Raw genomic sequence first — 11,907 nt, 5'->3', positions numbered from 1 at the left:
TGGCAAGGGGAGGCCAAAGGTTTTGTGGCCGTGGCAAGAAATGCGGAAAAGCCTTTTACACGGTACCTGATGAGCAGCGGCCAATGTCTTCGTCTGCGTCTTCTGCGTCCAGTTGGGAATTGGAAAACTCAATTTGATGGTAATAAACTGAAAGAAAGAAAGAAAAAACACATTAATGACTGCAATTTTTCATAATACTCGCAGCTAATTAAGTTTTGGAATCGAAAATTAATTTTCGTTCGCCTTCAATATTCCACGGAAAGTCAACGAGATCCAGAAATGATCAGCGATACAGATGCAGTTGCAGAAGCCACAGCAGATGCAGATGCAGATGCAGATACGGATACAGATACAGTAGCCGTGGCCATTGAGCGCCTGATGAGCATCATTAGTTAAGCGTCGAAATTCCACGTAAACTGAGAATTCCACACAAGAGGCAGAGAGGCCCGAGACCCGACTGCCGCTCACCTGCACATCGAAACTTCTCTGGGGACACCTTCGACAATCGATCGAAGGCCTTGCCTGGACAACATGTGCTGCTCGCTGCTCGCAGCTCGCTGCTTTAGCTGGACACTCGCAACGCTGGTGTTCGTGAAATTGAAAAATTTGAATCGACAGCAAACAGCAGCCATATAATTTCTTTTAGGCCATGTTTTCGCATCGATCACTGAAAAACCCACACACAAATTCGGTAAAAAGCAAATGGGAACTGGCAACTGGCAACTGGCAACTGGAAAACATGACATGTTCCCAGTGTTGCCCGCTTGTATGTTGTTGCCTGGCTAATTGACAAGTTGATTTCTAATTAGACCACCGCGCGACTAGAAACTGTGGCCCAGTCGCTGGTCGACTCTATATGCATATGGCCAAAGTGTCGCGTGAAGGCATTTTGCCTTCGGGCCAACGGCCCAACGTCGTCTAATTTACACGCGCAGGTGTCAGTCTGTCGACGGGCCTAACCGATACCAATAGCCAGAGCCAGAGCCCGAATCGGAGACGGAGACGGAGTCGCGTCGAGTGTGGCCCTTCTGCTTGGCTGGGCTGCGTGTCCGCGTGTTGTTGGCGATAAATTATGGCTTAATTAAAGTAAAAACAAAGAAATGTTTGCTTAATACATAACTAAATGCATATTACTCTCCGTCCTGCTCTGCTCCTCTCCGTCTTCCTCTCCCTCTCTCTTCTCATTTGTCTGCCTCTGCCCTTTCGGAGCTTCATCAATTTGAGTCTAGCGCAACTCACGTGAAGATACGTTGACATTATTCATTCATGCAACATATTAATCAGCGGCTTATCGGCAATTAAATTGCTGACAATTGAATGCACTTAGAAGTTGACTTCAACTGGCATTTGATGCACTCCAGCCAAGGCCCTGATGCAGTCCATCGATTGTCAGCTGAGTCAGTTGCGACAGCAATGCATCAAGCAGCAGTGGATAATTAATCTAAATGAGGGACAGAAAGTGTTGCCTGCTTGATCGACTGCTGCTGATCGAGCTCAAGTGCTCAAGTGAGTCACAATTTTGTTGTGGACACTTATCAATAGAACGATCTTCAACTAGGCCTCGCCCCAACAATCTGATGAGTGTTTTGTACAGTGACAAATGTGTGACAACAAATCACTTTCATTGATTAAGATCACTTGAATTAGGAGCGACGAGGGAGTGAGAGTGGAACTATAGAGAACTGCCTCTGCCTCAGTCTCTTAATATAGAGAGAGATAAGGAAATAAGTTCAATCAAATATATCTTAAGAATATTTTAGATTGATTTCAATCCAAAGTCAATCAAAGTCAGGTAACAGGCAACATTGCTGATATCAGCAAACACAGGTGAATCACATCGCTATGCTCTCTCACGCTCATCTAGTGCCAAAAGTTTGTTGTGATCTGCAATCTGTGGCATCTGCATGGGCAGAGCCAAAGTGCCCTAAACACACAGCGGCTTGCTCCACATTTCAGGGCAACTGGCCGTGTGGTCCACACAATTGAGCCATCAGCATCAATGACCGAGACGAAATCAACACTAAAACTAAAAAAAAAAAGAAAACGAGGGTGATCGAGTCGGGCAGCGAGCATATGCCAGCTTTGATTAACCCAAGCGGCCGAGGAGTGGCCCACGCTGCGGCACTCAAGTGCCAAAACATGACAACGCACTGATCGGATCCTGCAGTACGTGTGGCCCTCGATGAAGCGCCTCCGAAGTACCAGGAATCAAGCACTCAACGGCTTAAGTGTGGCGCACCACACAAAAATCTCGACCAAATTCATAAAAGATGAGCAAATATGCCAGGTTGTTGGTGTCTCCAAAAGGCAGAAAGTCGCACGATCATCGGCAACGATCGACGAGCCAAGATCTGCGCCAGCTGTAGCCTCTTAATTTGACACAAAACAAGATCAGATGTCACTCATCATGTGAGCAGCGAGCCAGCTTAGCGACCCTCTCCGCCCTCATACCCTGTACAGGACACACACGCATGCAGATGAGCACGATTCGGCAGTTGTCTCGGGGCTTGTGATGCTCATTGGGTATGCGATGATCGCCTCTTAATATGCAAGCGCGCATGCGTCGGTCGACTTAAGATTGTAAAGTGGCAACAACATTGTAGCTGCAACTGCAACTGCAACGGCAACGGCAACGGCAACTGTCACTCGCCGGTGGGTCTTTGCACTTGCGAATGAACCCTGAGAACTCACAACTGAGAACTGTGCGTGGATCGTGCCGTCGTCTCTCTCGCTCCCTCTTGCGCTCTCGCTCTCTGTCTCCTGCTTCCCGTGTTGCAGTTGTGCTTCTAATGTGCACGCCCTTAGCATAATTAATGCGCATTTGGATCAGGATCGGGGGCGAGGGCTGCTTTCATGACAACCGAAACCTGAACCTTCATAATTTTTGGTGACATTTCCTTTTTGGTCGCTTTCAACGACTCCGCGGCCGATTTATGACTTTTAATTTGTATGTCCGACTCGCCGTCGCTGTCGACTCGATTAATTGGACCTCCATGAAGCCCTGGCTACTGTGCATATCATTTAGTAGTGTCGCGCTCTCGCTCTCACTCTATCTCCCTCTCTCTCTCTCTTTCTCTCTCTGTGTCGGGGTTAAGGATCTTGAAGAGCTCATTTAGGGCTCATTTTTATTATTTAATTATGTATGGAGCACAGTCTAACTGAAATTGATAGATTGACTAAGTGACTGATTGACTGACTGACTGACTGACTGACTGACTGACTGACTGACTGACTGACTGACTGACTGACTGACTGACTGACTTGCCTTGACTGGGGTGTGTGTCATTAAATGTTAAACGCTTGTTTGTTTTTTTTTTTTCTTCTGGGAATCGTATGTGCAACACGTTTGCCACTGCCTGCTGTGCGACCTTGCCACTGTTTGTGGCATTTGCTATTGTGTTCGAGTTTTGCGGTTCGCATTGTTCATAATTTATGCAAGTAATGTTTTGATACACCTCTGTACGGCTCTGTTTTGGTTTCAGGTGTGCACACCCACACGCTGTGGCATGCATGCCGAAAGCCCCCTTTGAGGCCCATTCCCATTCCCAGGCGCAATCAATTTCTGTTTTGACAGTTTCCACTGTCAAGGGACTTGAAGTGTGTCTAATTGATGTTGTTGGCAGAGCTGTGACAGAGCTCAACTACGCCCTGGCACACAGATGTTTAATCAAAGTTTTCAGCGTTGATCAAATGGCAATGCGAAGCAGTTCGACAAAGAGCCGAAAAGGACACTCAGCTGACATCTGCTGGTCGTCCTGGTGACACTTTTATAACACTTTCAATGTTGTTTGGGTTTTGCGTTACGTGTTTATTGCCAGGCACTTGGACATGCGTGTCCAATCGCGTTAACGAATGCCAGCCCGCCAGAAAGGGTTGCCCTCGCGGGGCTGGGCTGACGCATTGATACAATTAAAATTCGCTGCAAATGTGCCATGAAAATGCAATTCAAGGGTTGGGCCACATCGTTAGATTTTACGATGCGGCCCATTATGCCCCAGCTCCACTTCCTCAAGAGCTACACACTCGGAATTCCTGTTTCTAATTGAATTGAAACTGAAACTGAAACAGAAACTTGAATAGACAAAGTTTGCTTTTAGGCCAACTATTTAGCCAAAGGTATTCACGTTTTTGGCAGGTTCATAAACAGCGCCACAGCCAAGACCCCCAACTCGGTGGCCAGGTAAATAGCTTGTTTTGCATGTTAACAAGATACTTCCGGGCCAATGGCAAACGGCAGTGTTAACCACTTCGTGTAGTCGTTTGCTCAATGGCTCGTTCGTGGCTTCCAGCTGAAGTTAACTGAAATTTTCACATTTTCATATGTCACCAACAACAGCAACAACAACAACAACAATCAAGTATTTTTATTGCATAATTAACCCCGCCCCACGACATAAAAGCAAACCCTATTCGCCCTTACCTTTTCGTGTCATAAACGAATTTAATGGACAAAACTCAGGTAGCACTGAGAGGTCAGCCTAATAATGCTGATGCTCTATATAATCATCATCATAGATAATTATATGCATATTTAATTGATGTTGCAGAAGGACCTCCACGCGATGGTTGAGGATTACCTAAATATGAATGAAAATAACATAAATTAAATCTAAATATTTAATGTAGAAACTATAAAATGTAATAAAAATCTTGTTTAGCTATCACAAGTGAGTTGAGCATATAAAAATGCTTCACATTATAATATATATTATAATAATATTATATTCGATTATTATCATATTAATATAAATTCTATATATAATATATATTATAATAATATTATATTAGATTACTATCATATTAATATAAATTCTATAGAATATTCGAATATTATTTAGTTTAGCCAACTTTTGTTACTTGAGCTATAGAATCGAAAGCGAATATAGTTTTTTTTTTTTAATGCTAAAAGTTAATCTTAAGACAAGTGTATAAATTATTTATTTTTTCTGTAGCATAAAGTAATGTACGTCCACCTTCAGTGAGGCTACAGGAGAGAGAGGGAGGGAGTTTGTAGACATATGACTAGTATTGATGGTAAAAGTAAGTTACAGAACTTTATTGAATATGCCATTAATATTAATTTCGTTAGTAATGAGTTGTAAATAACTACTCGTTAACTTACATACAAATTTATATACCAAATTGCAAGTCCCCAGCTTCAATTCATTTGCATTCACTTGGCCAGATGAATGCACCTCAAGATGAACATTGCAACTGAAAATCTTACTCTCTGAACTTGTTGAATCAGTTATATAATTTATTATAAAGAAAATAAAGCATTTTGAACACTTCAAATCTAATGCTTGAATCAAGTTTTTTTTATAACAAATGACGTGTATTTTAAGCTAACTTTTTGCAGAGCATTGGCTATGAGACTTTAGACTTTACTGTATAGTCTGAAATCTCAATCTAAGTCTGCTGAATGTGACTTGTATTTGTCTCTTTTGGCTAAAACAATTAAAAATTTGTGAAGTTTCTTCTGCTTTGTTTCAACTCTGTTCATTTTCATATTTTTTGCAGACATTTTATCTAAAATGTCTAATATATGTGCTAACTCTACTGCTAAAACCTCACTCGCAGCTTAAGTTTAATTTCTTACTATTGAAAATAAATATTTATATTAAATTGACTTTGATATTGAACAGCTTCAACCGAGTGTATAGAAACTTTCAAGGCTGCCCAATCCATTTTTACAACTTGTTAACTCTCTTTATTGATATGCTTTAAATAAATACTAACGAGTCAAAAGTGTCACAACTCAGACTTCAAGTAATCAATAGTAATAGTAAATCATCAAAGAAAAATCACAGCGTGGATTGTTGTGTACTTTTGGAGCAACCCTCGTATATGCTGGAGATTTAAAGATACAGCAGTTGAATGGAACACGCTCAAATAGAAACACTTCCAAAATTTTATTAAAGTCAAAAGATATTTGCATTAAGAAAATTTTAAGTCTACTAAATACATTATTTACTGTTATAGAGTTAAATGTATATATGTTTATGTTATCAGAGATAATACAAAAACTGAAATAAAAGTAAACTCTTTAAAATATTTCGTTGCAACTTGATAGCGAGCAATAACTTTAAGCTCTTGCTATATATATATGGATATTGGCACTCTCATGAACTTGAGTCTGTGTACACGCAGCAGAGGAACAACTCTCACTGAAGGCTAGGCTCCACACACACACGCACACACACACACAGAGAGCAGATAGCTTAAGCTGCCAGAACACGTTCATAGTTTATGACTTCTTTAGAGTACTTACATATATGGCTCAATAATCGGGCGGAATGAGACTCATTTAGACTATCAAGTTATCGCTGGAGCAGCTTTAGCTCCCACGCCTTGCCACTCACACTTTCAAGTTAAAGTTGTTGTTGTTGCTGTTGTCTGCGCAGGCGTAATGAGACAAAGGCAATGTCAAATACGCAGATCTCGAGTTGTGATTGGCGCTACATAAGCCTGTGGGTGGTCTCGCCCATAACAGTGCAACAGAGTGAAGGAGAGCTGGCTATAGATTAGGGCGCACCCACGCCCACATGCGTAGATCAATGGGGTAGAACAGATGCGAGTTGCAGATTTGCATGCGCCAGCCCAAAGAGAAAAGAAAAATCTCATTAAGAGAGCCCCCACGAATTAGACGCACGTGAATAAATCTTTGGCCAAAGGGTGCTGGGCAGCAGAGCAACAAATAACAACAAGGCTCAGATAAAGGCCAACAGGCAAACAGCGAGCCGAGATGCCAACGGATACAGTGAGGAAGGAGTCTGTCGTTTGTAATGCCGGCACTTGAGCGCATTTCGCTGTAACTGTGTGTTTCATTAATAATCCGAGCGAGCCAAGAGCGAGAGCGAGAGCGAGAGTGAGAGCGAACGCTTCATAAATCTTGTGTCGCATAATTACAGTTAAAATTTATAAGCTTATCTCCTTAGCCGCAAATTTATTAGCGTGTTACAAGGCGCAACGGACGCTGCAGTTCGTCAAAGTCGAATGATGTCGTTGATGCCGGCTTTGTCTGAGCTCCGGCCAACGAGCAGTCGGCAGTTGGTGTTGAAGCTGGTGTTGGAACTGGAGTCGTAGCAGAGGCCGCGCTCATTATGGCCAAGTATCGAAAATGTGTATTTAAAACGGCGTGAAAAACAATTTGTTGCCAATTTTATGACACCTCGCGCCTTGCCACAACTCATCTGGCAGACGAGGAGCGTGCGGCAAGTGAAGCACCAACAGATTCATTTGAAGTCCATGGCTGCAGCTCTGACTCGGCGACGGCAACTGAGGCTGTGGTCTCGGGCCGAAAGCGGTACTAAGTGTCAACCCCATAGATTTATGCGTATTTTCTTTTTTCGGGTTACTTGGGCTCACATTCCGGGAAGGCTTCGGCTGGGGCCAAGGCTGCTGCCAACCGACTGCCGAACATTAATCATTTGGTTTGGGGGTCCAGAAGTTAGCGGCGACGGCAGCAGCAGTCGAGGCGTTGTAATATGCCTCTCAGCTTCGGACTGGCAACTGGCAAATGGCAATTGGGAACTGGCAACTGGGAACTGGCAACTCAGAACTGGGTTGTGGCACTTCGGGGATCTGGACCTCGGCATTTGGCGGGATTAATGTATGAGCGCGCAAGGTATTTTGAATGGGCTTTTTATGGTCACATTTATTGAATTTATAACGTAATATACTCGCGCCATGACTCATTCTTAGACTTGCAGCACAGAGACGCTGCTCCAGCTCGACTCGTCCAGGTCCAGTTCCGATTCGGCTCCGAGAGTGAGAGCAATAAAAAATTATGCTTAAACAAAATACTTAACTATAAATTCAACAAAATATTACTAAACTTAAATTGACTTTTTATGAAGTCATCTGCACGCAGCGCGTGCCATAAAAATTCACTTAAGCAACAAAACACCCACACACAGCTCACAGCACTCACAGCACTCGCCCAACTCGATCGCACACACTCTCCAGCCCGCTCTCAATCCCATCCCCCCCCTGCCCAGCCTGCCAGAGTTGTGCGCGAATAAACTGCACTTTGTTATAATCGTGAACAGCGTCTCGCATTTGCCTTCCCACCGAAAAAATAAAAAATAACCCGAAAAATGTCACCAAACAATGAAACCCAATATCCAACTGTAAATCATCCACAGAATTAAGATGTTTGCCCAGTCATCTGCTGTTTGTTGTTGTTATTATTATTTGTTGTTGTTGTCTGACTGGGGATATTTGACAACAAAATGTTACGGAGCATCAGTAAATATGCAAATTGCATTTTAATAACTAAATCTTGAGTCATTATTTAATAATTATTTTAATCATTTGAATATTTATCTCTTTATATGGCAGCTATACTGCTGCAATTATTTAGAAATTTATTTCTTAAAAATATATGTTGTTTTTAGCTGTTATGCCTTATGTGTGATGTTGTATCAAGTCTTCAAGTTTGCCATGTTCAAATTAAGTTCGAATTGTTTATTGCTGCTGCTATTATTTATTTTATATTATATTATTACTTATTTATTATGTTATTTATTTATTATGTTATTATATGCTTTTATATATATTACAATTATTATTGAATATATTTTTTTGGTCCGCTTACAGTTTTAGAGCTTGATATAAAAGGTGATCAAACATCTTATTGTATAAAAAAATATATTACATATATTGGAATAATTTTTAAGGCTACCAAAAAGAGTTTGAGTAAGCTTAAGTCAAGTTGAATAATTTTAGAAAATAATATATATTAATTTAAATACATATATTGCGAATAAAAATGTCTAAACTTAGTCTTTTTAGTAGAAGATCTCTTAACTACCTACTCTAACGAACTTCTCTTCTACGATATTTCGCTCATTTGCTCTTACACATAAGCAAGTCTACCTGCCTACTTATAACTCTTCAGCTTTGCTTTTTTCTGGCTGTTCAAAACTTGGCTTTTCTCTATAATTTAATTGTATTAAATCCACTAAAGCCTTGAAAGCTGACTGAGCTTGAAGTTGCCTTAAAGGCTCTGCAGCTTAAAACAAATATGAAATTAATAAAATAAAAAATAAAAAAAATTAATAATAATAAAAAAAATTAAATTAATAATAATTAATATAAATAAATAATAAAAATAAATAATTAATAATAAATTGTAACGAAATCATTAGCAACAACTCACTGATCAAGCTTCCACCACGAGCTTAAACAAATAAACTGTTTAAATTCTGCAGACTTTAGTTTATGTGTTTATTGATTAATACTAATCTAAAGCGACAAATTAAGAGGGTTTATTGATAATCACTTATCACTATAATGCAGATACGCTGAGCTAGATTTATGGCTAATTTTTTCATAATTTCAACTAAATGCAAATTGTTTGTTGAGCGATCGAGAATTTTCAATGTAGTTTAAGTAGGAATTTCTCACATGATCACTGTTCAAGGATCACTCTATATATGTAATATACACAAATTCGAGCCTTCAGAGCTGTCGATGTTATTCAATAAGTAAATAGCTCGAACTATGAGCGCCCCTCAGCATGTTCGAGTCGATGGGCTGTGAGGAATAGAGTGAAAAGGGAACGAATGACTCTGTCTCTCTCGCTCTCTCTCTCTCATTACAAATCTCTTAAATTACAGTGTACACTTAGCATCGCTTGCTTTGCCCAACTTTCATCTCATATTTGAGCTTACTCCAAGCAAACGCAGTTATTTGTGAACAAATTTAACACATGAAAATTTCATGTGTGCCAAGCGGAAAATTTCGTTATAGGCACTCTGCCTGTGGCATGCAACTGCATTTCCAACAACATTATAATAATTCGAGTATTTCATATTTTGAAATCTTGCAGCAATTTCCACTTTTGGAGCCGCCAGTCCAAGCGACAGCCGCTTTTAACACCTACGCGAGGCTGCGTTTCAGGCAAAAGTTAAAAAGCATTCGCCGTCTCTTCAAGGTGTCAATTTCTGCTGTTGGCACACACACACGCACACAGTTGGCTTTTTTGCTTTTTTGTTATTTTCTTGGTATGCAAATTTAATGGCTAAATTAGAGAGAAAAACGTTAACGTTTTAGGCGTGATTATGCTCACAGAAAGATTGCCTTCGAGCACAATTTGCATAATGAATTTAATGCGATTGTAATGCCAGTAATTGTCGCTGCCCGATCTGGCAACATATCTCGCCGATCTCGACGATCTCGTGCATCGCCGTCTCATTAATTGAGTAATTAATGCCGACGCCCACGGTCCATTAGGGCGGCAGCTGCCACGCCGATAACGAGCTAATCAACGTGATCGGTTGCTGATCTCGCTGTGGACCACCTACCTGGCGAATCGAATCGAACTGAATTCGAATTCGAATTCGAGTTGGAATTTTAAATAGATGCTAAGTTCGAAATAAGCAAATCACAGCAAAGTTTTGTGTATAATTTAAATGTTTATTAAATTATTTATTTTACTTGTGAACGTTTTCTGTTTTATTTTGTTTTGTTTTTTGTTTCATTTGTTTTCTTGTTTTATTTTAAATTTATTATACAAAAACACGCAGCGCAGCTAAACATTCGCATTGGCATCCGCATCCACATCCGCATCCGCATCCGATTGGGCGTCGCGTGCGCCGAGAGGGGGACTAGAATATTTTACAACTTAATTGTTAAGCAACTTACACGCTAGGCCATAAATTTAAATATTAATATTATTATTATTGTTAATTATACAATAAATATTGCGCCCTACGATGGGTCGGACGCTGCTGCTGCTGCTGCGGACGCCGCTGCCGCCGCCTCTTGCAGCTCCTGCAGCTCCTCCTCCTCGCGCGTCAGCGGCACCGTCGAGTGGTTGTAGAGGCCCTGGGCCATCAGCTGCAGCGCCAGCGGATTCTTGGTGCCGCTCGACTTTTTCAGCTTGGCTCGCTTGTTCTGGAACCAGATCTTGATCTGCGCCTCGTTCAGGCCCAGCTCCCCACTCAGCTGCTGGCGTCGCTTCTCCGTCAAGTAGCGATTCTCGTTAAACTCATGCTGTGAGCAGAGAAGAGAAACAGAGAGAGAGAGAGAGAGAGAGAGAGAAGTTAGCTAAGTACTTGCCACGCTCAGAGGCAGACGCTGTGCACTCACCTTAAGTCGTGCCAGCTGCGTGCCGCTAAAGGCAGTGCGTGGCCGCTTGTCCTCCGGCACACCGGCGCAGCCGGAGGCGCCATCCGGATCGGACTTGTCGCCGCTGCTGCTGCCCGCAGTGCTCGATGCGGCTGGCTTCTTGGGCTTGCGAGTGCGCGGACCTGAGAGAGTGGGAGAGACAGAGTCAATGTAGAGGCGGCAGGTCATAAAAATTCCACGGCGCAGTTAATGGCAACAACATGACTGGACCACGGACCACGGACTACGGACCACGGCGCTGCCTGGCTGCCAACTCATCGTGCACACATAAATCCTGCTGCTCATATATGCAATGCTTATGGCCAGCAATTAATTCACATTTAAATGCGCACCAGACAACCCCTGGCCAGCAATCAGCACCCCCAGTCCCAGTGCCACTCCCATCCCTCCTCCTTCTCCGCCATTACGAGGGCAAAACAATTAAAGTTTCGAAAATTTGCGCGCGTCATTTTCTAAAAGTAATCAACGCAATGACTTTTGACTGTGGCTAATTTCCACTGGCAACCCCCAAGACAGCGCCGCCCACGCCCACGCAGCCCCAACCCATGAGCTGCCTTCACTTTGCTCGACTTGAGTTGTCTTCCTTTTAATTAACAGCTGCGTAACAGACAAGCGCACAAAATCAGCATCACACGCCCCTTTTTGCCCACCGCCCCGACCATCTGCAGCAAAGTTTTAGCTCCTATCGAATAACAAAATTTGTCGTAAAAGGGTTTCGCCGCATGGACTTCGAAAAGTTGAGCTCAATTCAAGAAAGTACAAAATAGTTGC

General features: G+C 42.1%; 1 protein-coding gene across 1 annotated transcript in view; it reads right to left on the bottom strand.

The window, feature by feature from the left end:
• Positions 1–10,716: 10,716 nt before the first annotated feature.
• The window catches only part of LOC111605413 (homeobox protein invected), a 44,587-nt gene continuing 43,396 nt past the window's right edge, over positions 10,717–11,907 (bottom strand). The window contains exons 3-4 of the mRNA XM_023323918.2: positions 11,098–11,258; positions 10,717–11,001 (exon numbers count right to left, since the gene is read on the bottom strand). Coding sequence (XP_023179686.2) covers positions 10,717–11,001; positions 11,098–11,258 — 446 coding nt within the window. The remainder of the gene's footprint in view (positions 11,002–11,097; positions 11,259–11,907) is intronic.

This window comes from Drosophila hydei, unplaced genomic scaffold (genome assembly GCF_003285905.1).
Source record: "Drosophila hydei strain 15085-1641.00,03,60 unplaced genomic scaffold, DhydRS2 tig00000060-arrow-pilon, whole genome shotgun sequence".
Taxonomy (NCBI): Eukaryota; Metazoa; Arthropoda; class Insecta; order Diptera; family Drosophilidae; genus Drosophila; species Drosophila hydei.
This window is presented reverse-complemented; position numbering and strand designations above follow the sequence as displayed.